Source organism: Dermacentor andersoni, chromosome 11, assembly GCF_023375885.2.
Source record: "Dermacentor andersoni chromosome 11, qqDerAnde1_hic_scaffold, whole genome shotgun sequence".
Taxonomy (NCBI): domain Eukaryota; kingdom Metazoa; phylum Arthropoda; class Arachnida; order Ixodida; family Ixodidae; genus Dermacentor; species Dermacentor andersoni.
Genome location: NC_092824.1, coordinates 120,632,742 through 120,660,162, shown reverse-complemented (window position 1 = coordinate 120,660,162; position 27,421 = coordinate 120,632,742). Strand labels below are relative to the sequence as shown.

The following is a 27,421-nucleotide window of genomic DNA, read 5'->3' as shown; positions in this document are numbered from 1 at the left end:
TGCGTCCCACAACATGTCATCCTCGGTGCCGTCCAAGGAGTTGCTAATGCAACACTTCTTGAATGCGTGGACCACCATATCGTTGGGCAGCGAGCGCCAAGCCTGCGACACCCATGTTGCCACAGTGGCGAGAGGCGGCCTGCGCAGCCGGCCGGTTGGGATTGTCGCCGACCATCCACTGATTATATTGTTTACGGACACGGTCTTTAAAGGGCTTGTTGAGCACGACGTCCGGTGGCTGAAGTGTTGACGTCATGCCTCCCGGAATGACGGCGAGTTCCGTCCTCCCGTCGCGGAGTGCCTGCTTCACACCTGCGGTCAAGTGCCCCCGAAAGGCATCCAAGACGAGCATGCTTAGACACCGCAGGAGTGCGCCGGGTCGCCGATTCCAGACGGTCTTAATCCAATTGAGCATGAGGGCGTCGTCCATATAGCCCTTTTCATTCACGCGAACGACAACATCCCGCAGGAAAGCCTCTTTCGGCAGCGTCTTCCTCTTGAATATTATGTATGGGGGCAGCTTTCTGCCGCCTGCAGTACACGCAAGCATCACCGTGAAGCGCGAATGCTCGTTCCCTGTAGAAGGAAGCTTGACTTCTTTTGTGCCGCGTTCGCACGCTGTGGTGGGCGACGGCATGTCGAACCACATCGGCGTTTCATCAGTGTTGCCGATCTGCCCCAACATGTAGCCATGCTGCTGCCGGAGACGGATAACATAGCGATGGAATTCGACCAGCTTGTCCTCGTATGCCTCTGGCAGCTTCTGGCAGATTGATGTGCGCCGTCGAAGTGCGAAATTCTTGCGTCGAATGAAGCGATGAACCCAATAAATGGAGCCCTTGAATTGTTTCTTGGGCAGTCTGGATTCTCGGGTGATCTCACTAGCTTTGATACGGATGAGTTTTGCTGTCACTGGCAAAGATCTGGCACGATGCTCGCGGACGAAATTCGCCACCTCGTCTTCGAGCTCCGGGTGCATCGCGCGACGCCCGTGAAAGGACGTCTTCCGCGTGTTGCAGGCAGACAGCTTGAATTTCTGCGTTCGCCAGTACCGAGCGCTTTTTTCTGAGACGCCAAATTGCCGCTGGGCAGACATGTTCCCATGTATTTCAGCATATTCGATTACTTTCTTTTTAAACGCCGCGGTGAACTGACGCTGAGTACTCGTACTCATTTTGCGGATTGTTGGGAAATTAGCCATGCCAGGAACGATCGCTGCACAAAAAGGGAAGATGGCGTCGGTCCAACTGCGTAGGCCACATTAACGTTGGGCCGCGTCGGTCACCAAGGAGGCGATAACGATGTGGATGCCAAAAGGTCTGCGCTCCTACGTGTTGCCAGACGACTATTCATGTTGTGCCAAGGGCCGGTATATAAGTCGAGGGGTGAACTTTTAGTAATATTTTTTGGAAAAAACCTCGACCTCTATTCCGCACTATACGGTAACTGGTGATGGCATGTGTAGTCATTGGAGTCTTGGAGATGAGAAAATACGCTTGCAATCAATCTTTCCACGACTGCGGGAAACGCACCAGCATCGGGTGCAGGTGCTTCGCGATGAGCAGAGTCACCTTTCCAATTGTGCGGCACACTGTTGACAGGAATGTGGACCGGACCCCCGGTGACTGTTTGAAACGTGCCAGCGCTGTAAAACATCACAGCCATCAGCAACTGCAGCATGGGAGGCACACAGGCTGTCCTCTGTTGTCCCCTCTTTCCCGGATAGGCAACATAGCGAGAAGTCGCACAGCGTTCTTCGTGAATCTGTAGCGACCAAGGAATTGTTCGTCGTCGTTCAGCTCCATCAAATTCCTTTGGATACCTAGGGCGGGTGGCGGAATTTTCAGCAAGGGCTGCACCTCTGAAAATGCTGTATCCAGGGCATGGAAAGCAAACTCGAAAGCAGCTAACCTCCGCGCGACGTCCGTTCGGGAGGCTGCCTTGTTGGAATAACACACGAAGTCAGTTTCAAGCTAGCCCGGGAGAAGACTTGAAACTTGAGCGAACTTCGACATAGCCAATTCGTTCGCAAGTCGTCCGCAAGCTCGAGCACAATTTATGACGCGCGGCGAAGCTGTCTTGAGACTGCCAGAAGTCAAGTTCGAGCCAAGCTAGATCTCTGCATTCGGCGGTTACTGTGATATAATAAAAAAAAGTGTTCTGCTTGTCGCTCTTGGCTGTTACAACTTTGCTGTTGCTGCTGTTTCTGTGCTGCATCTGAAGCTAAACCATCCTTAATAAAGTGCGTATGTATCCCACAAAAGGTGTATACACAAGGCAAGCTTTTAATGAATACATGCTACCTCACCCCTCTGCCCCAGTCTCATGTTGAAAGGAATTTTATGGATTTTATTATTCGCAGGTTGATAAGTATGCTAAATGGATGGGTTAAGGGACATGAATTATGCAGGATGCCAACTGATTTTAATGTGAAAGGACTGCAAGCATAGCAAGAACAGGCAGCAAAGGTCAGCAGGAAAACCCAGTGCAGAAAATGTGAGTCCTTACCTCTCTTGATGTACACTTGCCATGCAACCTTTGAATGAGGTACAGCAAAATTCCATTGATTCAAAATCTCTCAATTCAAATTGATGGAATGGTGTTGGGCTGCTGAGCACGAGGTGGCGGGATCGAATCCCGGCCACGGCGGCCGCATTTCGATGGGGGCGAAATGCGAAAACACCCGTGTACTTAGATTTAGGTGCACGTTAAAGAACCCCAGGTGGTCGAAATTTCCGGAGTCCTCCACTACGGCGTGCCTCATAATCAGAAAGTGGTTTTGGCACGTAAAACCCCATAATTTAATTTTTAATTTTCAAATTGATGGATAACTTGAACTTCCCTGTTGGTCCCGACAAAGTCCTATGTATTTGAAGAGAGAAAAATTACAGGAAATTCCAACTCCAAAAACCAAGCAACAGTTATTTCGCACAAGCTATCTCACTCCCATGCACCACTTTTACAACAAATCCAAGCCAAAGATGAAACTTCAATACTTCGCGCATGGTGAAAACGAGGAAAGATGTACAGTGGAGCAAGCAGAGCAGCTTGTTCCCTCCTTCTTTCCCGTCTGGTTTAAAAGGAGCTGTAAGGAGCCCCAGTGCACGCTTGATAATGTTACTGCACCCTCACTTACACCCCTTCTCCTTCCTAGCGCTCACTTCATGACGTTATTGGGTGGCAGCTTGTTGATCAGGTCGTCTCCAACATTGGGCATATGGGAGTACAGCTCGCATGAGGCTGCCATCCTTCTGGGCTCACCCTTGCACGTTTTCCCTTGCATCAGCAGCAAAGGGTGCATGAGGTGCGTCCTTATTCAACCATTACTTTATACGGAATCTAGGCTTCTTCCCATCACCACATGCTGATGGAGGAAAGATAAGACTTCTTCAAGCTCAGTGACAGTTTTGGTTTTGTGTGCTGTACCACACAATTGATGTGTGGGCTCTCTTTAGTTCGAACTCTGTCCTATTAGAATGAATTTCCTGCCCCTTGGAATTCGTAATAACGAGATTATACTGTAATCAATTTATTTTTAAAGATCCCAATTGAAGTACCGTATTTACACAATTGTAAGTCGACTCGAATGTAAGTCGACCCCCCCATATCGCGTGACAGGTAAAAAACAAAAACGAACAGGAGCATACCCGAGGGCGCATTCAATAACGAAAATTTATTAGTAGCTGACATGGTCACTGGACTACTCGTCTTCACTAGTGCTGCCATCGTCATCGTTGCTGCGGTCCCACAGCGCGTCGTCGTCCAGCGAAATTTCACATTTGGCAAACGACCGCACCACGACATCTTGTGGAACAGTAGCCCGTGCCGAATGCACCCAACCACACGCAGCCGTCAGGGAGGCTCTTTTGGCAGGTCCGGTTGGCATAATTTCGCGGTCTTCTGCCGCCAGCCCCTCGTTGTACTCACGGCGGAGCAGGTCCTTAAAAGGCGAAGGTCCGGGTTTGTTTCATGACCATGTCGCACTTCACTGGCAGGGCCCGATCACGGATTTCAGCGACGTACGCCGCAAGCTTAGCAGCTCCAGAAAGCATCCAGACTTCGGCACGTGGGAAATTTCACACTTGCTGTCACAGGTGAAAATTTCGCTTCGCTGCAGTGGCCACTCTTGCACCACCCGTTCAGAAACATCGAAATTGCGGCCCACTGCGCAGTGATTTGTTTCTTCGGCGTAAAGGATGGCAGCCCTCTTGAGCACTGCTGTGAACGAGTGCCGAACGATTAGTGGGCCTGGAGCACTCATGACGACTGGGGAAGCATGGAAGTAGCACGTAGCCGGCAGTCAAGTGGGACGCGTCAAACCAATGCCAATGCCTTTCAACAAAGAACGAGAAACCCGCGACCGATACTCCCCGTCATAGAGTTTCTCACTGCTCCCCGCAAGCGCCGCCGTTCTGAGGGTGCCGCCGCAAATGGGAACAGCGGCGCTTCAATCAACTATTGACACCCTCCCCATGAGTGTTGCGTGCACTGTAAAACTCTAAAAAATGTCGAAAAACCCTTCCGAAAAGCGAACAAACACGCGGGATAGCGAAAAGATACGGGTAGGGCCATGGAGCAAACATAAAATTGTAACTACGTTGTAACTCCTGTTGGTCTCGCTTTTTTGGTGGTGCCATGTTTTGGTTTCGAATGTAAGTCGACCCCCCAACTTCAGACTTTCAAATTTTAAAAAAGTGGTCGACTTACAATCGGGTAAATACGGTAATGCTCACACAGTTATTGGCTCCTCTTTGTGTGTGAAAGGCGTCACATAATTTGCTTTCTTTCCTGCCCTATTAGTAATCCTAATTTTTCTTATAGGGAAATATAAGGCAGAAAAACGCAGCTTTTTGCTTTTGCATACAAAAACTGATAACTACATGAGCACTGTTTCTTAGAATATTAAAGGGCCCCTCACCAGGTCTGGCCATATTGAGCTGACAAGTACAGAGCATACATTGCGCATTAACAATCGTGTATGCAAAGTATTACATTGCTACGCACCACACAGGAATATCTGAAATTTCATTTCGAACGCCGTTTACCTCTTCACTCGTGGCCGCCGCGCTCCAAGCCGGACGGTGACGTAATCGTACCCCTGCGCCTATGTAATCGTGTCCGCAGTGTGACGTCGCTCGTGGCGACACGTGACTTCGAGAATTATTCAAGACAACATCTGTTATCTGTGCGATCTGTTGCTTGAGTTGACGAATTGAAGTTTAGAGAAATAATTAAACGCGCAAACGGAATGTCTGCACGTTTTTTGTTTTACTTCGCGCCGAAGCAAGAGAGATGTATTTTCGCTTCGTCTGCTTGTTCCCATGGTCGTGCGGTCATGTGTGCAGGTACCGAAACTGTGCCATTTTATACCGTGTTCCAGTGCATGATCACGCTCTACAATCCGCTTGTTTTGCCTCAGTATTCATGTAGCGCTGAATTATACCGCTAGTCATATTTCCTTGTGCACAGCGCGCAAAATCGTGCGCTGCGCGAACGAGACAACAGCTCACGTGCGATGCAGTCGGCAAAAGTGCGTAGGGCCGAAAAAAAAAAAAAAAAAAACGAGTAGCGAAAAAAAATGAAATGGAGGCGGGGCCTGTGACGTATGTTTCACGTGATCCTCGAGGTCCCGTATGGGAAAACGCAGGGAAGGAATTTCGCTTGCGTAGGCTAGACGGGGCGAGTGGAGAGAGCCTCTTGCTTGGCAGTGGAGCCTGCCTGCTGAAATCATGGGTTCGCGGCACTGAAATATTTCTATCTTGGCTATTAATGAACCGATTTGAAAACTTTTTGCGGCAGAGCACTCCCTAGAGGACACGTAACAACTTCCAGTGTATAACCAAAATTTGCTATGGGGCCCGGTGAGGGGCCCTTTAAATGTAAACTAATTGTCTGGGTTGGGATGTTACACAGCACACATCGCTGCAGAGGGGTGATGAGTGTTGCTTCTATATTGGTTTTTCTTGTGGCTGTTTACTGTATGTATGAGCCTTTCCACACTTACAATCTCTTTGCAGTAAAATAAGTTCATGTCCCGTGCCCGTCTTTTCTATTAACTTTCCTTGTCCCTTCCAGTCTGCATTGATGATATCATAGACCAATCTTTACCACTAGTTCACCACTGAATATTCTTAGTAGTCCCATCCAAGAAAACCAGTCTCAGTTGTGGTTTTCATCGATCATGATTTGCTTGAGCACATTCATCTGCAGATTTGCTGACAGAAGATCATTGAGGGGAGAAACATGCAGAAAGGGCAACCAGAAGCATGCAGGGGCTTCTTTTTGACATTGTGGGCATATTTGCTTACTTATTTTTATAGCCGCGAATGAACTTGTGGAATTGTCCATAAAATTAAATGTGGCCCATACACTTCTCCGCTGTCATGCTTCCAGTCATGTAGCTACGGCATGCACTGCGCACATATCAGCTGCACATGAACAGAATGATGCCAATTGTATCTATATATATGTGCACTGATGTGTTGGAATGTCGCTACACATCACTAGCCTGGATGTGCTGTAGTGCAGGGCTGTAGCTTAAGCCCATCGAAATGAAGAGCAGGAACTGGCACTTCTACTGTCTGCAACCATCAATCAGATAGAATCAGTGAATTACTTTGCAGCTCATTTGACAAGTGTACAAGCGCCAACCAAGTGTTGAGCACACTGGACACACTATGTTCCCTTACCCTTTCTTGTATACAGTCAGACCCAAGCTCTGGGACATTGAACAGTTGTAACATTGCTTTGGGAATCCCATGCAGAATTATAGCACAGTACAGTGTGTGTATCAAACTCCTGTTCACCGCCACATTCGACATTAATTGTGAGGACATGCAGTGGAACCATCCATTGCAATTGTCTTGTTGATGAGGGATGAAGTACAACGCTGTGTGCTTCACATAGCTTTACTGCTGGTACTCTATTTAAACACCATACAGATGCCCTCTTTGACATTTCTGTTAATGCTTTCAAAGCGAGGGAAGTTGTTCACTCCCATATTAATGGTCCTGGGCGAACTCGGGGCATGGCACGCTTTACAGACGTGTCTCTTCACAAAATAACTTTTGTGTTCATGTAGCAACATAGTCTCCAAACCAGCTTCTTGTGCAAAAGACGCAATTGTTGGGAAGATAAGATGGGAAATAAACTCATGTGGTATGCTGGCTTTACTACCTAAACCAACGATGACTCAGTACAGGGATCACACAGATTTACACAGAGCAGGTGTGCAAGTGTGTTTATGTAAGGCAGTGTGCAATGCTTCTGGCTGCTGTGATTGGCTATGTGTTCGTGTACTTTCATTTATCTTTCCTTTTGTTCTTTCGAAGGAAATTTTTCGAAGATCAAATGTGAAAGATAACACAATTCGGCCCGTTCAGGAGCAGTACATGAAGAGCTATACATTAATTTCAGAACAAAGTGGAATTTTTAGTAGCTAATTAAAATGATTTTGGCTGAGTGCTGTTGTATGCCTTAGCAGAAATCCTGAGATAAGCATCATTTTTGAGAGATTCATTCCCAGAACATGCTAGAATATGCATTAGCATTGCAGTACTGTTCCAAGCTCTTAAAGGGAAGTCTTTAAGAAATTGTGAACAGAAATACCAATATATTTTGTACCACTTTTTGGAGATAGATATGCAAGTGATGGTAGCCTTGGGACTTCTGCTAAGCTGGCATGACTTCTCTGCTGCTCGATTTCAACATATCAACACAAAATAAATTCAGTAATTCAAAAGTTATAATTAGCCAATATTTTAGCTAGCTATCTGTACATTGTCATTTATCATGTAGTAATGTCGGTATCTTCAGATAATCAACTTGAACATTGAAGATCAATTGCATTTTCACAGGCATTTCCAAGACAAAACAAATTGTTTTATCTAATTCAAGATGCATAAAAAATGGTACATTGAAAAAAGATTTGAAGGTGATATCACTGGTGCAACTTTTTGCTGGAATATTAGCGGCAAAAGTGGCAAAATTAAGAGCTATCAGGACAAAGTGCGGTTCTGTATGCTGTTATCTTGTATTTTGCACAGTTGTCTTTGTCATAAACACGCAGTATTATATACCACGCTGTGTGAATATGAACATATGAATTAACTGTGAGGCTTTATAGCACCGAGTGGCATGCAAGAGATGCATTGACTTAGGGCGGTCGAGGAGCGAGGATGACTGGCTTGACTGGTTCCAACAGAAAGACTGTTCCGAAACCGAAACCTGACGCAACAGTCTGTCTCGCTGACTCGTTGCTGACGTATCACACTCGGCCGTTTAGATGGCATATTGTAATGGACAGGTGGCTGGGCACCTTCACGCACTATTCGCAGTATGAGTGCACTGATGACAACACAGTGCGTATACATGCAGGCCAGTATGCTCCTATGCTGTGTTCGTTTCTGCCTTATCCTGCATAAAAACTCTACAGCACTATCTTTGACGCGGGTGATGCAGTGCACCGTGGTTTCATGTGGGCATTTAGGGTCAGTGTTGCAATCGGCATATAAACGACCACATCATAGCATGAGTGACTTGCCACATCATTCCTGTGCAAAAGATGTGTAACTTTGTGTTCGAGACTGCCTTGGAAGGGTAAATCAGTGAATTCCCACTTTTCAGTCTCAGGAAAACAGTCCCGAGATGTGTGGAGCATTCAGATAAGCTTCAAATAGGCTTTTTTTTATGTTTCGCATTATTGATATATCGCACTATTTCGGGATTGGCTGTGTAACTTATTGTTTGAATATTTAGGGAAGTAACTTGTAATGTATCATAGCTTTTTGTAATGATCAAACCAGTGTGTAAGCTGTTACAGTAGACTTTTAGTAATTGGAAATATCATTAGGACAGCAACAAACAGTGCTTAAGACGGGATGGCGAGAGCACGACACACAAGGCGCTGTGTGTTCTGTGTCATATATGCTTTTCCTATATATTGCATTCCCCACAATAAACCTGTGGTTCTTAGTCTGTGCCTTTTCTGTCGTGCTCTCACTGTTTTGTCTTAAGCGCTGTTTGCTCCCATCCTAATGATGCACCAACCACAGCCCAGTTTAGCACACTTCTGCAGATATCATTGTGTACTTCCAGCCAGCTCAAGAAAACTTGGCAACTTTAGAAGTGTGCTGGAGTGCCTACTCAGTCATCCTCACTTCGTCCCGTCCTAATTGGCAACTTTGGTTGGCCGAATATGTTTTCTTTCCTGTGTGTGCGTGTTTTAAGGTTTGTGTGGTTCAGAGAGCATTCTTGTGTAGTTGATTGGAATCTCTTTTGTAGGCCTTATGGAAAGAAAGTGGCTTATGAGCGTTATTGGGCTGCCTATGAAAACATCATGAAAAGTCTTGGCGGACGGCCTCACTGGGCTAAGGTGAGAACACAGCATTCTGCAGTTGAAAATTGAGTTCATTAACATTATTTGCTGTGCTCTGCTGGGCATCCAACTTTTTTATCGTTGGAGTAGACAGTCACAAATCAACAGAACAGTCTTCAGTATGCTACATTTGTTTCTCCTGAGGCAGCTATAGTCAGTCACTGATTTTGGCTGGCATAACTAACCCCTGATATTGTCATAACTGCACATATTCTCTGGTGCTTCAATAGTACTATAATTGTTAAAGGAGTACCGGCATATATTTTTAAAGTTGTATGGTAGAAAGCATACCACACTTTTTTATTCTCCTTGGCAATATGAAAGGTGGGAAACACCTCTATAATATTTTAATAATTTCATATTCAAGTTTGTCTCAAAATTTGCTTAGGGCACTGATGCTTCCGACTATCTTTTCTAGTGTTTAAGTGAATTTGGACCTTCATTTAATGATTAGAAATGGCAAGTCGTAAATGCGATGTCATGCTCCTTTAAGCTCTTTAATGAACACAATATGTTGATTGTCGCATTTTTCCTTTGTTTTCTGAATGATATAAAGAATTTTTGTCTCTAAAAAAAAGTGCAGCACTTATTTCTGTGCAATGTGATATCTCTCTTGCTTTTACTTGCATTTCCGCCTGCAAGTGCACCTGTTGATCATAATGCAAGGGCCAAGATTAATGCAACTGGTTTGAATGATCTGCAAATTGTCTTTATATTATCTTGCATTCTCAAAAGCAAGTTTGCTAAAATGCATGAACAAATAAAATAATGTTAAAATAAAAGAACATATTTGCATTTATTGTACACTGACTAGTGTATAATGGACTATTTGAGCTATTCATTTAGATGCCAAATGGCTAATAGGAAACGTGGCAAAAATACAAAATGTGGTCACAGTTTGTTGCAGAATGTACCAGTTTTCCCAACAAAATGTAACCAAGAATTAAAAAATAAGGGAAATCTCTCTTCTTTCTTTTCCGTTGTTCCTTCCCTCTGTTCACTGTGACCCATTGACTGTGTCATTACACTTATGACTACGGTGGGGACAGCCAAATCTTTATAGAGCATTAATGCAAAAACATTTGTGTACTGAGCTCTCACTGTGCAATATATGAAGAATCTCTGGTGGTGAAAATCAATCCACAGACCTAGACTATGTCGTTTCTTGTAGCCATGATGTTGCTTCAGAACATAAAATTCCATAAATAAATTGTCATGTGTTTCATTGTAACAAATTGATTGTTAATAAAATCAATTAGTGTTTACATTAGCCTGTCAATGTCTGATGATAATGATCCATGTGGTTAAACGTCCCTAAGCAACTCTGGGACTATGAGGTACTCCGAGTGGAATGCTCCAAGTTAATTTTGACCATCTGGGGTACTATGCACCTAATACAAATGTTACATGATGCTCTTTCACTCGCAGTCGAACCCAATTCTGGTCTAATATTTTGGTTCGTAATCGGCTCCTTTGTGTAACCTGTGGGAGAAAGCCAATCACGGTAGATAATTTCGATCCGGATTGGGCTCAATCGCGATGAAGAATAGCAGTATGGCACTGATATACATGTGCATATACACCTAATTTTAGAACATAACCATTTTTGCATTTCACTTTCACCAAAATGAAGCAGCTCTGGCTGGGGAAACGAACCTACAACTTTGAGCTTAGACCACCATACCCACTGAGCTACCATGGCGTGTCGGTCGATGATGCCATATAATTTTGCTCCGTCCTCTCCCCCCCCCCCCCACGCCTTTTTTTTGTTTTGTTTTCCTTTTTTTTTTTGCGAGAAACTGAGCTTACTGTGGCCATCCATCCATCTGTCCTTCCTATTATGGTTGCAACGGCTGTCCAGCAAAACTTGTGGAAGGTAGCTAGGTAAGTGCATACTCACTTTAGGTAAGAGGCGAACTTCCAGGGAAAAAGAAGTAGGAGAACATAATGAATACAGATTACTAGTCATGTTATAGAGCACATTTCTTTTTTTACATGCATGGCAGCCTCATAATGTGTGTAACAATTAAAAAAAATTATTATTAAAAAAATCACAGGCACACTAGGCACACCTTTAGTCAACCAGAACCGTGGAGCCGCCATGGTGTCGGGGAAGCATGCTCATCTCGCACCCTGGAGGCCCAGGTTCAATTCCCACCCAGAACGAAATTTATCAAATTTTGTCTTCAAAGCCATTGGTTTTCTTTGTTTACAGAAACCTCCCGGAGAAATTTGATGTCAATCCGAGCATTTTTCACATGTTTTTACTCTTTATGCCGTCGGCCATTTTTGGTACCATAACTCGGTGGCGCCGCTACCGGATACTTGCATAATGGTGCATATAATGCTTTCGCATTAAAGTAATAAATGTGGAACTCATGCCAACGCTCATACCTTTAATTTGCCTCATCACAACAAAGCACCTTTTGGCAGCAATGTAGGCGAGTCCTTGTGCAATGAACCAAAACTAATCTGTCCAAGTGAATCCTCTGAGCACAGTGACTTACATAAGCAAAATATATGATCTTCCAATTGACACACCTTGTTATGAGAGGGAGCCATATCAAAACTTATCGCACCATTTTACTTACTCCCAACAATAGGAGAAATAGGTGTGCAAAGTATCACAAAGTAATAGTAGTAGTATAAACTATATTTTGTCCGAGATGGAGTTTAGGGAGGAGGGGAGTGGGAAAGCCCGTCCTCTTCTTCCTCAGACGGCGGCCAGGCCTTGCGCTTTGGCGGCGTCTTCGGCAATCTGGACGACCCGAAGTTGGAGATCTGGGTCTGGGCTGAGCAGTGCAGTCTCCCACTACTCTTGGGTATCACAAAAGAAAATCTTTATTAGGAAAAAAAGTTACGCTTGTTTCCTTATGGAAGAATCGCAAAAAAAAGGAGGCTTTGAAAAAGTTAACAAAAATATGTTGAAGAAATGAATTGCGCCCAAAAGACATTCAGGAGGGCTAAAATCCCCCATGTCTTTGTTTAGCTTGACTCCAGAATTTGGGCAGTTTCATGTTTCACATGAAACAGCCACTTCCAGTTTCGGTTTCACAGATGCCGGGCAGGGTTAAACTTTTTTTTTGCTGCCTTTTGAAAGAAACGACAAGGAACAAGATGTTTTCTGCAAAATGCTCCTCGATTAAATGTGCATTAAGTAAACAAAAAGAAATGGTAACTTTCGGAAAAAAAAATTGTTCTGAACTTAGCCTCATCCCTTAAAACTTTTCCTGCTGTGGGAGGCGGTGTGAAGAGGTAGCCACCGTAGCCGCGGTTTATTTATGGCCGGCCAGCCATGGTGCAGCGAGATCTCGAGAGCGGCCGATACCGCGTCAGCTCAAGTCAAGTGCACTAGCGTGTTCTGTCCTCACGGTACCTGCACTTCTTCCTCTACCCTCTTCTTTGCCAGCTTTGGAAGCAACAGTCGTGCCACTACAGGCCCCCCCCCCCCCCCCCCTCCTAGTGCAAAGCACAATTTAAGTAGTCTAATGTGTGCAGGTAGTCCAGGTAAAGTGTGCAGATGGTGTCATTGTTGGTAGTGTCGGGTTTATGCAGTCCGGCAGAGATGTATCAGGCAGCACCTGCAACACAGGTTGTGAGCGAGGCACAGCCACTGTGATGCCGTAGTGCAAAATCACAACCTGCTGCAGGTTCTCATAGATGCCTGGGCCTGTAGAAGTGGGAGCTCCAAAAGTAGACTGCCTGGCAGCTGATGGCTTGTGTGGAGATAGCGCAAGTGTTGACTCACGATGTAGACATAGAAGTGATGCTTGAGCCGGAGAAACCAGATGGCTGAGCTGCTCCTGTAAGACTTCGGTAGGCCATGTATCTGCGGAAGGTGTGAGCACAGAACTTCGGAAGGCTTGCCTGTTACTGCTTGCAGTGAAATCTCAAATGCCGATAGCATCAGGGTTGCAGTGGTCGCTGAATGCATCACGAAGGTTGTACTTGTCGTGTCGCCATGCCTATGAGAGTGAAGTTTGTGCCTAGTGCAAGGCCTCTGTATCAGTGATGAGTGAGGCGGTCTCGAACGTAAAGTGGACAGCTTGTGGGAACGTCCAAGCAAGGAGAGCGGTTGTCCGTAGGATAGCCGAAAGCACTTATGTTTGGCCCAGTGAATTCCTTGGAAAGAGTCGTCTTGCAGCTGCCTTTGAGGTAGGGAGGAGGCTCACGAACCAAGTAGAGGTTTCACGCTGGGGCCAGCGCGTGCCGACGATTGGCAAGGCTGGACACAGGCGATGTGGGACGGCTAAGACGCGATGGTTGAAATAGTGAGAGCTGTTGTGAGTGAGTGCTTGAGGTGACATAGTGAGCAAGGACTGCTGGCCGCAAGTCCGCATAGAAGTCGGGGTTGGGGGATGACAACCGGAGCCTGGAATACAGCTGGAGCCTGGAACCTTGTTGAGAAGGAAGTGGCTGTCCAGCTGGACGAACCAGATATCCGGCATGTTGGGGGTAGAATTCTGGGACACCCTACAACCACAGGATGTCTGTCGGACTGCGTGAGGCCACGTTACTCACCTTGGTAGACTCACAGTGACACTATCATGGCTTGGCTGAGTTGTCCAGGTCACCAATTTGTGGAAGCCGATGCGAAAAGGTAACTGCTGTAGCCACGGTTTGTTTTTGGTCGGCCAGCCATGGTACAGTGGGATCATGGGAGCAGCCGACTCTGTAGCTGCTCAGGTCAAGCGCGCTAGCGTGTTCTATCCTCGTGCTAACCGCACGCGAGCTCTCTTCTTCTTCACCGGCCTTGGAGGGAATAGTCTCACTGCTACACTACTATTGCTATTTGTATCCATACTCAAGCCCCTGCAACAATGTGCACGTACAAAAGAGCAGGGCACATTAGCTACAGCACTTTCGTAAAACATCCACGCTTGGTAAGTGTTTTATTTACTTGCATACTGCCAATTTCATGCGGGATTTTTGCAGGAAGAGCACATAAATTATGTACCATGCTACAATAGAATAAGCAAAAAATCTAGAGTACAAGTGTAGTACAAGTGACTAGAGAAGCTTAACTAGTCTAAAGAATAATAGTAGCACAATCAGGGTGTCTACCAACCGGGAAAACCGGGAATTCTCAGGGATTTTGAATAGTCTGGAAATACTCAGGGAAAACTCAGGGAATTTGTGCTTCTATCAGGGAAAATGAGCAGTTATTTTGTTTAAAGGGAATGAAAGTCGCGGTAACGCTGGCTGGAATAACAGTGAGTAATCGTAACGAACCCTCTTTGATGCCCCTCCTCCACTGAAGGAGTTGTCAACGACCGACTTTCCGGACGCCTGGCATTGCAGCACTACCACATACCCCATAGATTCACTGTAGAAAAACGTTTGAAATTTCGAATGCGAGAACCCTTCACCGTCCGATTTTTCTGACTTTGTGCCGCATCCGCAGGTCTGAAATGGCATGAATCAAGGCCACCACCACTGCCACCATTTTGATTACCTTGCTGCCTAGCTCAAACCCACACTCTCACGCAGATCCACTGGCAGCTGTAGCCACCACCGCTAGACCTAGCTGCGTCGACGTTCGCTTTTACGCTTCTTGCCGTTCTATGCCGTGTTTTTCGTTGAGGAAGATTTCACCACTGTGAGCAATAGTACCGACTCCGCCTTTGTGGTCCTCGCGGTTGGCTTCGAAGCTTGGAAAGCACAACGCGTTGCATAATGCTGGTTTCCGAAAGTCAGCTTTGCCTCAGTATGGCAATGTTACGCAATGAAGCATATGCGAAAGTATTGCCGTGAAGCATGACAAGCGTGGGAAGGGGCAATTGTCACTGGACACAGTATGCATTCCTTAATCATACACGCATGCATCTTCTGTCACAATACGAGCACCTATATGCCTAATATGTGTACTAGCAGGCCTTCAGAGCTTTTTCGGTTGTGCCTGTGGCGATTTGAGCCTTTAAGGGCAGTAAAAGGCATGGATTCATTTTTTTCGAGCTGCCCGATTTTTCGGACGTTTTCGCGGCCCCTAGGGAGTCGGAAAAATCGGACGTTGACTACAAATGACTAATAGGATGCTTCAAATGGTCCATGGGGTGAACGCATGGCAGAACGAGGACGAGGATAGAAACGACTTATGCATTGAGGAGTGAATGGGAAAGGAAGCATGCTGCCACTTCTTTGAAGGAGCTTGAGCTCAAGAGCAAAGTGTTGGCTGACGCTGACATGCAGGTGTCCTTCATCCAAACCAAAATAAACTCTTTAAAGCAGTGATACGCAACACTGAGGCTTTGTGCGCGGGCTGAGAGTATGTCAGGAAGACAGTTGAGGTTGACTTAATAAATCTCGAGAGAATCTCACTTGTGAAAAAGTTCAGGCCTCATACCAATGAGCTTGCTATCAGTTGATAGAAATAGCTCACATTCGAACATATTTGCTTCTATATGCATCTCCTTTTTATTCGGATTTGAGAACTCTGCCCTTTTGTTTTGTTTTTGAGTAAAATGAATGCTACCCCTTACTATTCAAACTGGATTCCAAAGTCATTTTTTTTAATTTTTTAACATGCTTACTAGGGAGTGACAGCATCGAGTGTCATGGTGTCGACCCATCTTGACATAAAACGAAGTTCTGTGTCACTCGGGATTTCTCAAAGGCACTCGTGGAAAACCTGGAAAACTCGGGGAATTTGGAAATGTCAACTTGGTAGACACCCTGCAACATAGATTTTACAAGAGAGTACGTAGTAGCCAACAAACTTATGAGTTATAACAAAACACTGTGAGCTACAAATCTAATAGTGTTTCAGCACTTCAGAGTCAATAGGCGTGGGTAGTATAGCAAAAAAAAAAAAAAATTCTTTAGCAGATACATGGTAGCAATGCATTTTTTATGTCGCAGCAAAGGTGTCTAGTATACAGAAAAGTAGCGACACTACAGATCAGTACTAAGAAAACAGAAATGCTCATAATATTGTCTTACGAAACGTGCAGATAGTTTTTGAGCAAAGATGAAAATTCACCTATATATTTGCGGTTAGGTGTTGAGTGGGGAATATCATTCTATTCTCTTGTTGGAAGGGGAACAAAGGAGCTATAAAGCTGTATGTGCGAAAAGTATATTAATTTAGCTTTAGTGAGTGTTTATGATTTGTTGGCTGAGTGTCTAAATACAAGTTTTACTATCAATTTTCTGGCCTTGAGCAATCCCACCTGCCTTCTCAGAGTGCCGCAAAACCAAAACTGTAAAAACATGCAAAAACAACCAAAAAACATACAGAAATTCATTCAAACAACACAGATAACTATTGTCATCTATCGTTAACATATCTAACCATGCTCAGGTAAACTGACAAGTGCTGCCATCCATCTATAGCTTCGAGAAGTACAGAATAGGCTGCCCAGCGATTCATTGGCTTTGGCAATATTGCCACTGCTGGTACGTCCAGTGATTTGCTGGCGTTGGCAGTGAATAGGCTAAACAGGGTAATAGTCCATCTGAGAGGGATGAGGACGGATTCATTTTGGCCGTTCGTGAAACACTGTTCGGCACCCCTGTACTATCGGGCTCAATATGACGTGACACACAAGCCATAGTCGCAGCAATATAAAAGAGAAAGTTTTGTCATTCTAGCAATGCTCATAACCTGAAGTTTCCATCGTCTGCTTTCTTCACTGAGTGATAGTTATACCTGAGTGCAGTATGCTTCACCATGGTGCGCCACTGCCCATTCATTACTACAGTAGAACCACGCTCACACGTCTTAGAAAAAAAAGAATGTGAGAAAAAAATGTACAGTGGAACTCCGATTATACGACATTCTTGTGATTGTGAAAAAGCGTCGTAAAATGTGGGCATCGTAAAATCCGAACATAAGTTATGCCTATAAATATAATACTTAATTCGTGCAACAGATTTACAAAAAACTTCGAACTTATGAGAAACCGCTTTCTGCTTGAGCCCGAACTTGTTGGCATTCTGCAATATCACCGCTTTGTTTGCCAGGATCATCTTAAGCGAAGATTCGAGTATCTTAAGGTCCCGGGCAATGCTAGCTTTAGTGGCTCCATGCCGCTTTTCCACTTCCTCGATAATATTCAGCTTATCGCCGAGCGACAGAACTATCTGCTTTGGGGACATCGTGCATCGCGTTGCTCCACACACTGAAAACCTCTGCTGAGCGCTGGTCGCTAGGATTACAATGAAGAACATGTGCGATAAACCTAGGCCTCTCCGCGCCACCTTGTCAGTAATCTGCTGCTGGGAAACTGGTAGGAGAGAAACGCTTCCCCAACGTGACGAGAGGCGACGCCACCGAGAAGAGAGGGAGAAAGTTATCGTGGAGAAGAAAAGGCGCTATTTCAGCACAGCGAGTGTCGCAAGCGGCTGCTGGGGGGGGGGGGGGGGGGGGGGGGGAGAGAAACGCTTCCCCAATGCGACGAGAGGCAACGCCACCGAGAAGATAGGGAGAATGTTATCGTGGAGAAGGGAAAGGCGCTATTCCAGCACAGCGAGCATCGCGTGCGGCTGCTGGTGGGGGAGAAAGAAACGAACAATGAGACGAGGCAGGGAAGAAAGCTGCGTTGGAGCGAACCGCTCGAGCGGTGTCAAGCGCTCCGCATGCAGGGAGACGGAACGAGGAAAAAGATGCGCGGCACGTTTCTTTCATCCGCTGTTCCGTCCCGCACTTCGCGAGGGTCGTCGTATAACGCGGATCAGTCGTAAAATTTCGTCGGATAACCGAGGTTTTTAATGAAATGCTTCTATGGGGACTTCTCCAGGACTGCGCTAATCTGTCGCAAAACCCGGGTCATCGCAAAACCGGGGGACGTATAACCGGGGTTCCACTGTACTAACCAGGAAAACATCTGATCCGAAGTCACTGAAAGATTTGTAAAGTCAACTATGGTTGATGTCTACGTGATGAGAAACGCTGCAGAAATTGCTGCAGCATGATACGATACATGCGCTTGGCTGGTGGAGCCTGATACATGCATTGTCGTTTTTGTGGCTTTGGCTGGCTTGCATTTGCGCTCCTCGAATTATGCCTTGGGAGAAGTTTTGGTGTGCCCTCTCAGCACGAACCGTTATGAGAAGCCGACAGCTGTCGAGCTGATAAGGCCCAAGCAATCTGAGATGCACATTGTTTTCCTATTCTGCAGTGTTTTAAGACTGTTACGGTAAACATAAAGGAAATTGCACTGGTAGGCAACGCGCCACTTGTAGTAGGGATAGGGAATGGCGGCTTTTTTGGTAGAGCGATAGCTGTTCGGCAGGCCAGTGTACAGTCGAACCTGACTATATCGAACCCGTTTACATCGAATTATTCTATATATCCAACAGTTTCTGGACAATGTATAGTTACAATCGGTACATATAACAAAAATTCCGCTTACATCGAACAAAAATAGCAGCGACTGCCGATATATCGAACATCAACCGGCGGAAAAATGCCCCCAAAGGTTGGCTTTCCTTCGCGATGGCGGGGAAACCCGGCGGCGCGGCTCCATCCAACCGCCCTCCCTACCGTGACCGCGCTGCGTTGAGCGAGCCGTCGACACCCTCCTGCAAAAAATGATCCTGGCCCACCCGCAGCGCTTGCTCAGACAGCCAATCAGAGGCTCTTGTGCCCTAGTCGTGCAAGATGGCGAAAGTGCGAGTTGTCTCGCTGCTTTTCTGGTTCATTGTGCATGCATCTTGTGGGCCTTCTCCTGCATTGTTGCCATGATGAAGCGGTTGAATTCGCCTTTCGTCGTGAAGCTGGAAATCATAAATCGGGTCGAATGCGGTGACAAGTCGGATGTCCCCGCAGCGTGCAAGATTCCGAGGAGTACTGTCAGCACAATCTTGAAAAATAAGGGGGAGATTAGGGCTAAAGGTGCCAAACTCGTGACCCGGTGCCCGTGGCGCCCGACGCGTACGAATGGCGCTCATACTAGTCCGGTGCTTCCGCACGAATGCGGAAGGTTGCGGCCTCAGCTGCTCCTATTCCTGAGACAATGTGGAGAAGTGCGGGCGTCACAGGCAGCGAAATTGCCCAAGCAGAAGAAAATGCAGGACTATTTCATGCGAAACTAAGCTAATTCCATCAATAAAGTGATTTTATAAATGGTATGTGCTTTTATGACATCCAATTATTTAGCAAGCTTATATCAAATTATTCTCTATATCGAACTGATGGGCGCTTTCTTGCGAGTTCGACATAGCCGGGTTCGACTGTATTATTGCTCCAAGAAAAAGCAAACAACGGAAAGTTTGGGAATGGAATGGCAAAACCTACTCCACATTTTCTCGAGAAAGGCTTGTTTTTTTGTGATATATGCAGCACAACAGATTTTTTAACCTTGTCATTTGCCACTTTTTACACCATTCGAATATCAGTTGTATGGATGATTTGTTGTGTGTTATGTGGCCTTCAGTGTAATTGATTTCTTGGTATAATATAAAATTCTCAGCAAAATGTGTAACAATAATTGGAATCTTTGCAACAATGTCATTAAACATTATAGTTAAACATTATATGGAAGCTAGAACACTGCCTTGAGGAACACCAGATGTAACTTGAGTTATATCAGAGGTATCCTGATTAAATGAGTCATGCTTAGTTCACTTAGTAATGGGCTTCTTGCCAATGGTGAAATGTACTTGCATTATTAGTTCTTTTGTGTATATTACTCTGTCACATGCTTTATAAAAGTACAATAAGGTCCAGCCATTTTTGTATGACGTTTCTTAGTGATATATATTGTGAATGAGCTAGACGAATCTAGTTTGTCTAGCATCATTCCTTATGTGGGAATGATGCTGAAGGGGGTGAAAGAATGCAATTTCGTTCTGCATTATGTCACAACAAAGTTGGGAATGTGGACGTGGACTAAGTCAACGTGGACTGTTCAAATACCATCCTAGAAACCTCGAAACGCTTGTTTCGTGCCAAGGAGAGACTTTCTTTAAGAGAAAATGCGTTCTGAAGCGTCCGCGTACCTCTAGCGCAGTTCAAATCGCCCGCCCTCCGATCGAGGAGTACTGACATCATGGTCTCATAGTGACGTTGCGCCATCGGTGAGTAGAACGGCGTCCGCAGACGGCGCTACGTCTTTTCTGCGCAAAACGCAAACGCGCGGCCAGAAAAAGAGCCAAGACGGAGCCGACAGCAGAGCGAAAGCGGGAGTGAGGTGGCTAGCGGAAGGAGAAACGCGCGACCATAAGCTGGTACTTCATTCTATGACGTTCGTCGCAATGGACCCTGACAACGACAGATTGGCTCGCGATGCTGGGCTCAACTTCAGCGATTTGAGCACTGACGAGCGCGACCTGCTGCCGAGGGCTCGCGCAGCCGGCGTCGTTGCGTTCTACGACGGCGGCCTCGACACCGGCTCTCCGGAGCGGGAAAGCAACGAGGGCTTCCCACGATATCTCATGGACGTGGCATTCTCGCTGCTTGTTCCAAATGAAAGTTCCGCGAGCCAGCAGAACCCGCACAGCACGACGCGATAACGAAGCTACTGAAACTACAAAGCGTGCGCGGCGCAGAGTCGAGCGAAAACGAAACCTTTCGACCACCCATACTACTGAAGGGTAACGTCAAAATGTTATTTTTTCTTAGAATCGAGTAGACGTAGACAAGTAGCATTTTCTTCCGTCTTATAATCGAATGAAATAATATTTTTAATACGGGTAGTTGAGTATTAGTAACACAAATTATGAGGAGTGCTTTCGTCATCTGGCTAGTACCGGAATGTCGCTGGGGGGTCTCAAATCGTGTCATGCATTTACCTCAATTTCTCGGTTACTAAAGCTCTGCTCGCGATTATATTGACGCCTTAGACGTTCTAGAACGTTGCTCTACCACTTTAACTTGACTTTCTGGTAACCTTTAGTGTCCCTTTAAGGACGATCTTGTATTTACTTGTGTAAAGCCCACTTTTTATTTCTGATGTTTTACTGGTTGCAAGTCTTACATGAGGCAGGCTTGTGGCTACTATTGAAGCCTCGACCTGCGCTCAAAGTTCTAGGCAACATAACACAGCCACTGGTAGCCGATTATGACTACATTTAGTGTCGCCAACTGATTTTTTCTAACACGGACAATGCCACAAGAATGTTCAAATAACTGAGCAGTCTGAAAAATCAAATTGGGGTGGTAACATTATTTTTGTGGTTTTTTAGAGTGCAGTACAGCAGAACCTTCATTTGCATACCTTTGTGCAGTCTTATTATCAAATAAAATAATATTTGCTTGAATATACATGATGGCCGAATTATGGGTGCGTTTCACGTTCACCCATCCAGCAGCCAGACGTGTGTCACAGGCTGGGAAGGGCAGACACTGTACACGAAGCCTTGACTCCGCAACACTCGCATAAGGCTGTGCTAAGCAAAATCAGCTTGGAACTTTATTGCCTCTATGCCCACGCAAGCTTATACTGTTTCATCCAGTAAATGCACGCACAAACTTAGTAAGCATTCACCGTAATTGCCAGCTGATCGGGCCTGGACCCAAACTCTGCTTCACGCACATGGCCATCAGTCCAGCCCATGATCTCGTGCCCAGTCACCTATGTGGTCTACTGGTACAAACATCTTGAAAGGCCCCTCACGAGGCCCCATTGAAATTTTCGTTGTACAATGGAACCTATGAAATGCTGTCTATGGGTCGCTTTACTGAAAGAATTGTTCAAATTGGTTCATTATCAGAGAAGCCAGAAGATATTACTCATTTACCATACTACCAGAAGTGTGCATGGTATTAGAGTTATCGGACGATCCCACCGCTGTCAACCAGATGTAGGAGTCGTCGGACGATCTCGCCGCTGCCACCATTTGAAGGAGTTGAAGGTCGTAGAGAGGAACTCGGTGAACAGGACTTATTTACATTATTGACACCTTAGACAAGACATACATCGACAGTCTAGCGTGACTCCCAAATGGAGCACACGAGACGACGCATACAGCAAACAGCTTACGAGCACACAGCTCACTAGTACATCTCTAGCACGACAACGAGCACTCAGCTCACTGGTACATCTCGAGCACGACAACGAGCACTCAGCTCACTACGATGAGCACGCCCAGCAGCCGACAATCGCTGCTTATAAGCTCTCTGCTCGACGTAATAGTTCGACGTCATTCAAGATGACCCGCCCTTTTGGAGGATGAGTGCTGTCGACTTGGAGGAGGATGAGGGCTTACATACACGTGCTGCACACACACACCAGTGTAAAGGTCCGGAGCCGACGTCAGAGGGGCTTCGTAGAACTCCTTCACTCGCAACGGCGACGAGGCTAGAGGTTGGCGGTTTCAGCACAAAGCCTGCTTCGTCGAACTCCTTCACTCGCAACGGTGACGAGGCTAGAGGTTGGCGGTTTCAGCACAAAGCCCGCTTCGTTGAACTCCTTCACTCGCAACGGCGACGAGGCTAGAGGTTGGCGGTTTCAGCACAAAGCCTGCTTCGTCGAACTCCTTCACTCGCAACGGCGACGAGGCTAAATGTTGGCGGCGGCGTTCCAAGATGAGGTTACCACCGCTGGCGTAACTGGCTGACAAACTTGCACTGCAGCTGGCTGTTCTTAACAGCGCCTCCATGGCCCGGAAAATCTCGACTGTCCAGTGCTGGCAACCGCTGTGCAGGAAGAGAATGGCTGGCGAGCAAGACGATGGCTTTGCGCTCTGCAACCCCTGCGCACTTGGGATGCCTTCAACCATCTCACAAAAACTGGCACAGAAGAGTCGACCCGGCAACACAATACCACTCAGCGTGCAAACGCCCGGAATCAGCTGTTAACCCACCAGGCTTCCTATCACAATTTCAATGCAAGTCACTCAACTGGGAATCCCAAATTTTGACCCAAAATTTCGTGCCCGCCAAAGCGAGCGTTCACGTTCCTCTTGAGTTCGACCAAACCCAACCGTCGCGCTGCACAAGAGTAAAGGTTTACGCAGAACTGAACCGAAGGCTCTCAACTACCAATACCCGACCATAACTTAAGCAGCCTAATTTCACGAACAGCCTGTTCTTACCTTATCGCAGTGGCGTACTTATCTAACGTACTGTTGCCACTGAACAGTCTGGCCAACTCCACAGGTACGTAAATACAATCGCGCTAGCTTTATGGTCTCTATTCAAAACGCGTACTTGCGGCGCTTACTCACATTTGTTCCTTTAGTCTATACAGGACACGTGCCTTAAACGAGCAACTAAACTTGCGTAACTTACGCAACTCAGAGGAACCTTTTAAACAAATGTGTCTTCTAATAACTCGTTCCTTGCACGCTAACTACAGAAGTCAGAATACGGCTGCCCTTAACACACACGAGCAATTCAGTCATAAACCGTCTGCTTCCTTCCGTCCGCACAGGATACGCGCTAATGGACCTAAGAGCTCTTGTCAGTGCAAATGATGCACTAACTGAAAATCTACGCGCTTAACCTTAGAAAATAAAAAACACATAAAAAAAGAAGGTTAACAAAAACACACGCGCGTTACCATAGGCCTTTCAACGATAACCGTGACACGCAGGTTACTCACACACACAAAAAGAAAGCGTATCTACTCATTAACTAACAACTCGCGAGACTACAGGTTTACATAAAACGCATCTTTCAAACCTCTGAGCTTCTCAAACAAAACAAAAACAAAGCTCATACTTTTACTTATTGAAAGAAATTAGTCTCAATTCACTAAATTTTCCAAATGCTCAAAAATAAAACAAAATAGCATTTTTTCCTTCTACGGAAGCTCTCTTGGCCTCTCTCTTTCAAACGTTTACAACTGACTCATACTATTTGAGCCGTACTCGAGGTGGTCGCGGTCCGAAAGCTACTCTGGCTACCGAGGAACAACAAAAGGGCTTACTCACTATCGGCTCCCCCAAGACGTTACAGTCCCCTGCCAATTTGCGTCCTGGCGCCCCTCTTTCATCACGACCTCGACTGACCGCGTCGCTACTCCCCACCTGGTCTCGTTTTGCCACCTTGCGCTTCTTTGTACTACACGCTGAGCTTCGAAAAGAACGATGGAACGACGAGGAATTTAACTGCCCCGTGCCCTTTGTCCACGTCCGTGCAGAACATGCTTCTCGGACCCCCTTTGACCGGTGGCTCGAACATGTTTGATGCGTCAACATCGTCACCAACGACCGCATCTTTCTTTTCCTCGCGCCTGGCCTTTTTGCGACTGTCGCAGTCTCTGGCTGCGCTACGTTAGTCACCGCATTCCTACCTTTACGGCGCTTCTTTCTGTGGCGCCTTTTCTTTGTGCTTGCTTTCATGCCATTGTCTCGCACCTCGTGCTGGCTGTTACACATCTTCTCGGCCCGGATCGGTCTCTTACCCGCACAGTCTGAGTGATTAACTAGATCACCCCTCCCTTGGCTAACTAGACTGGCGGAGAGCCGCACCGATCCCTGAACAATGCGGTTGTTCTCTCGTGAGCTACGGAGCTCGCCATCCTGAGAACTACTCTCAACTGCATCGTCCAGCTCGCACATCACTCCGGCACGCAGATCTGACTCGACATGGGTGCTCGTGTCTATCGGGTCAGCAGTACTCTTTACTTCGCTAGCAACCTCGCTAACATTACAAGCGACGCACACGCGCGGTAACTGTGCCAATTTGTTCACAGCTGGCCTAGCTGTCTCTACAGTCCTCTGTTGGCACAGCACCTCGTCGCTCTCACTCTGGCCTTTAACGGCCTCTGCTGCCACTAAGGCATTGTTAGCTGCTAGCACTTCGAGTTCACTTATGAACGTGCTGCTAATCTTGCAGGTGCTGCTACTTCTCTCGGCTTTTGAGCAAAATCTGCTATCTGCTTCCTCCCACTTTCGCTGCGTCCAGCCTACAGATTTCTCAAGCTGCTGTTGACTTTGCTCAATTAACTGCTCAAAACCTTGAATCTCATTGTTCAATGCAGCAACGTACTGCCTCGTTACTTCTGTTAGGCCTTCTTTCTGCGAAACCCCTTTCAGTTTCTACCTTGCTTCTTCCTGTTCTTGCTTAAATTCTTCCTGTTCCCGTTTTTTGCTCAGAATTCGGTTACCTATATGTTCAATGAATTTCAAATCATTCTCACTTTCGAGAATTGTCTTACGAATTTCTGTTTCCGTCAAGTCCTCCACTACGTTTACCTCGATCTCTTCACACAACCACAACAGGTCAGCTCTTGTCAAACACATTAGGACCATGGTCGCTACTTTAAGCTTTGGCTCTGCTGTCACACAATACTTGCTGCGATACCCACGCAAATCAAAATACAAGTAAAAGATCCCAGCGAATCAAATCCAAAAACACAGAGAAATTGAAGCCTGGTAAATCTTACAGCCAAAACCAAACGCTTACCCACTGAACTAGCACCATATCACCAGTCCTTCTCCGCCGTACCCAGTCAGTTGCAAGAGGTGGTCAATCTCAAGTCGCCAACTTTATCAGGATACCGGTCGGTCACCATGTGCCAACGTCCGTCAGCTGCCGTTGCTGTCTCCGAGTCGTAGGCCGATTTATGAGCCGTAGGCCGATCTCACCGCTGCCATTCGGTTGTCAGATTTGGCAGTCGTAGTCGTTGGGAGGACCTTGACTCTTCGTCGGGACTTAGGAGAGCAGGATTTATTTTAATTATTTACATCTTAGACAAGACATACATCGACAGTCTAGCGTGACTCCCAAATGGAGCACGCGAGACGACGCATACAGCAAACAGCTTACGAGCACATAGCTCAATAGTACATCTCTAGCACGACAACGAGCACTCAGCTCACTACGACGAGCACGTCCAGCAGCCGGCAATCACTGCTTCTAAGCTCTCGGCTCGACGTCATAGTTCGACGTCATTCAAGATGACCCGCCCTTTTGGAGGATGAGGGCTGTCGACTTGGAGGAGGACGAGGGCTTACATACACGTGCCGCACCTACACCCAGGTGTAAAGGTCCGGAGCCGACGTCAGAGGGGCTTCGTAGAACTCCTTCACTCGCAACGGCGACGAGGCTAGAGGTTGGCGGTTTCAGCACAAAGCCTGCTTCGTCGAACTCCTTCACTCGCAACGGTGACGAAGCTAGAGGTTGGCGGTTTCAGCACAAAGCCTGCTTCGTCGAACTCCTTCACTCGCAACGGCGACGAGGCTAGAGGTTGGCGGCGGTGTTCCAAGATGAGGTTACCACTGCTGGCGTAACTGGCTGGCAAACTTGCACTGCAGCTGGCCGTTCTTAACAATGGCTACTGACAGAGACACGTTCTCTCTCTGCCTCGAGTCTTCTCCCATACCGAAGCGCCAAGTTCTCGTGACAAGCCCTGCCTCTCTTTTTATTTTTATTTTACTTTTCTTGCTCTGTGGCACATTTCAGGTGCGGCATTGTGTAGTCTGCATTGAGTGATTTACCGAAGTAATGTGTCATGGTGAGTGATGGTGCCAGAACTGTGTTTTATACAGGAGTATTTGTGCGCGTTGCCTTAACTCTGCGTGGCAGTGGACCTGCTCAAGAGGGAGGACGCGCGATGTCTAGTTTGAAATTTCAGGTGTTTTCGTGGCGTGCAGCACTATAATATTTTGCAGACACGATCGTCAGCATGTGAATTATGCACTGTGTGTGTCTGTTTAAATTGGCCAAACTTAGTGAGGTGCCCAGAGGATCTTACCACAACCATTTTGCCACCATCCAACCTGCTGGCTAGTCCTAACCAGTGCTGAGTGTGAGATACAGGGATAATTTTTATTCTTCCAAATTTTTGCACTCCGAAGTAGGGGCATGGGCCTTGCACGAGGACAGGCTTCACACAAGTAAATACAGTATGTTACAATAGCTTATGTCAGGAAGAGTTGTGCATATGAAAGGAGAAACATAGGCAAAAAAAAACATTTTTTTCCTGTGTTCGTCCTTTCATGTGTGCAACTGTCCTAACGTAGCCCTGCACCAACTCGTCCAGCAAGAAGTTTCCTAAACTTCCAATAGCTTTGGTGCTGTACATGTAAGGTTAAGTCGACCTAAAATTAGAGGTTTTATTTTCTGTGCATTATTTGTGGACTGGAATTACTTTTTCCACTTTTGCCATGTTTAATTAAATAGGAAATATAAAAGGCGACAAGAATTATTTAAAT

At 46.3% G+C, this 27,421-nt stretch overlaps 1 protein-coding gene across 4 annotated transcripts in view; it reads left to right on the top strand.

Annotated features, from left to right (window-relative positions):
- LOC126539337 (L-gulonolactone oxidase-like) overlaps positions 1-27,421 on the top strand; it is a 92,802-nt gene that overhangs the window by 56,226 nt on the left and 9,155 nt on the right. The window contains exons 11-12 of one of the 4 annotated variants that reach the window (XR_008614301.2): positions 2,394-2,496; positions 9,283-9,371. Coding sequence is in view for 3 of the 4 variants with exons in the window: in XM_055075500.2 (XP_054931475.1) it covers positions 9,283-9,373; positions 11,238-11,260 (114 nt within the window). In the remaining variant the exon portion in view is untranslated. Of the gene's footprint in view, positions 1-2,393; positions 2,497-9,282; positions 9,374-11,237; positions 11,261-27,421 lie in introns of those variants that run through there. The other 3 variants (XM_055075500.2, XM_055075501.2, XM_050186145.2) reach the window with 3 other exon arrangements.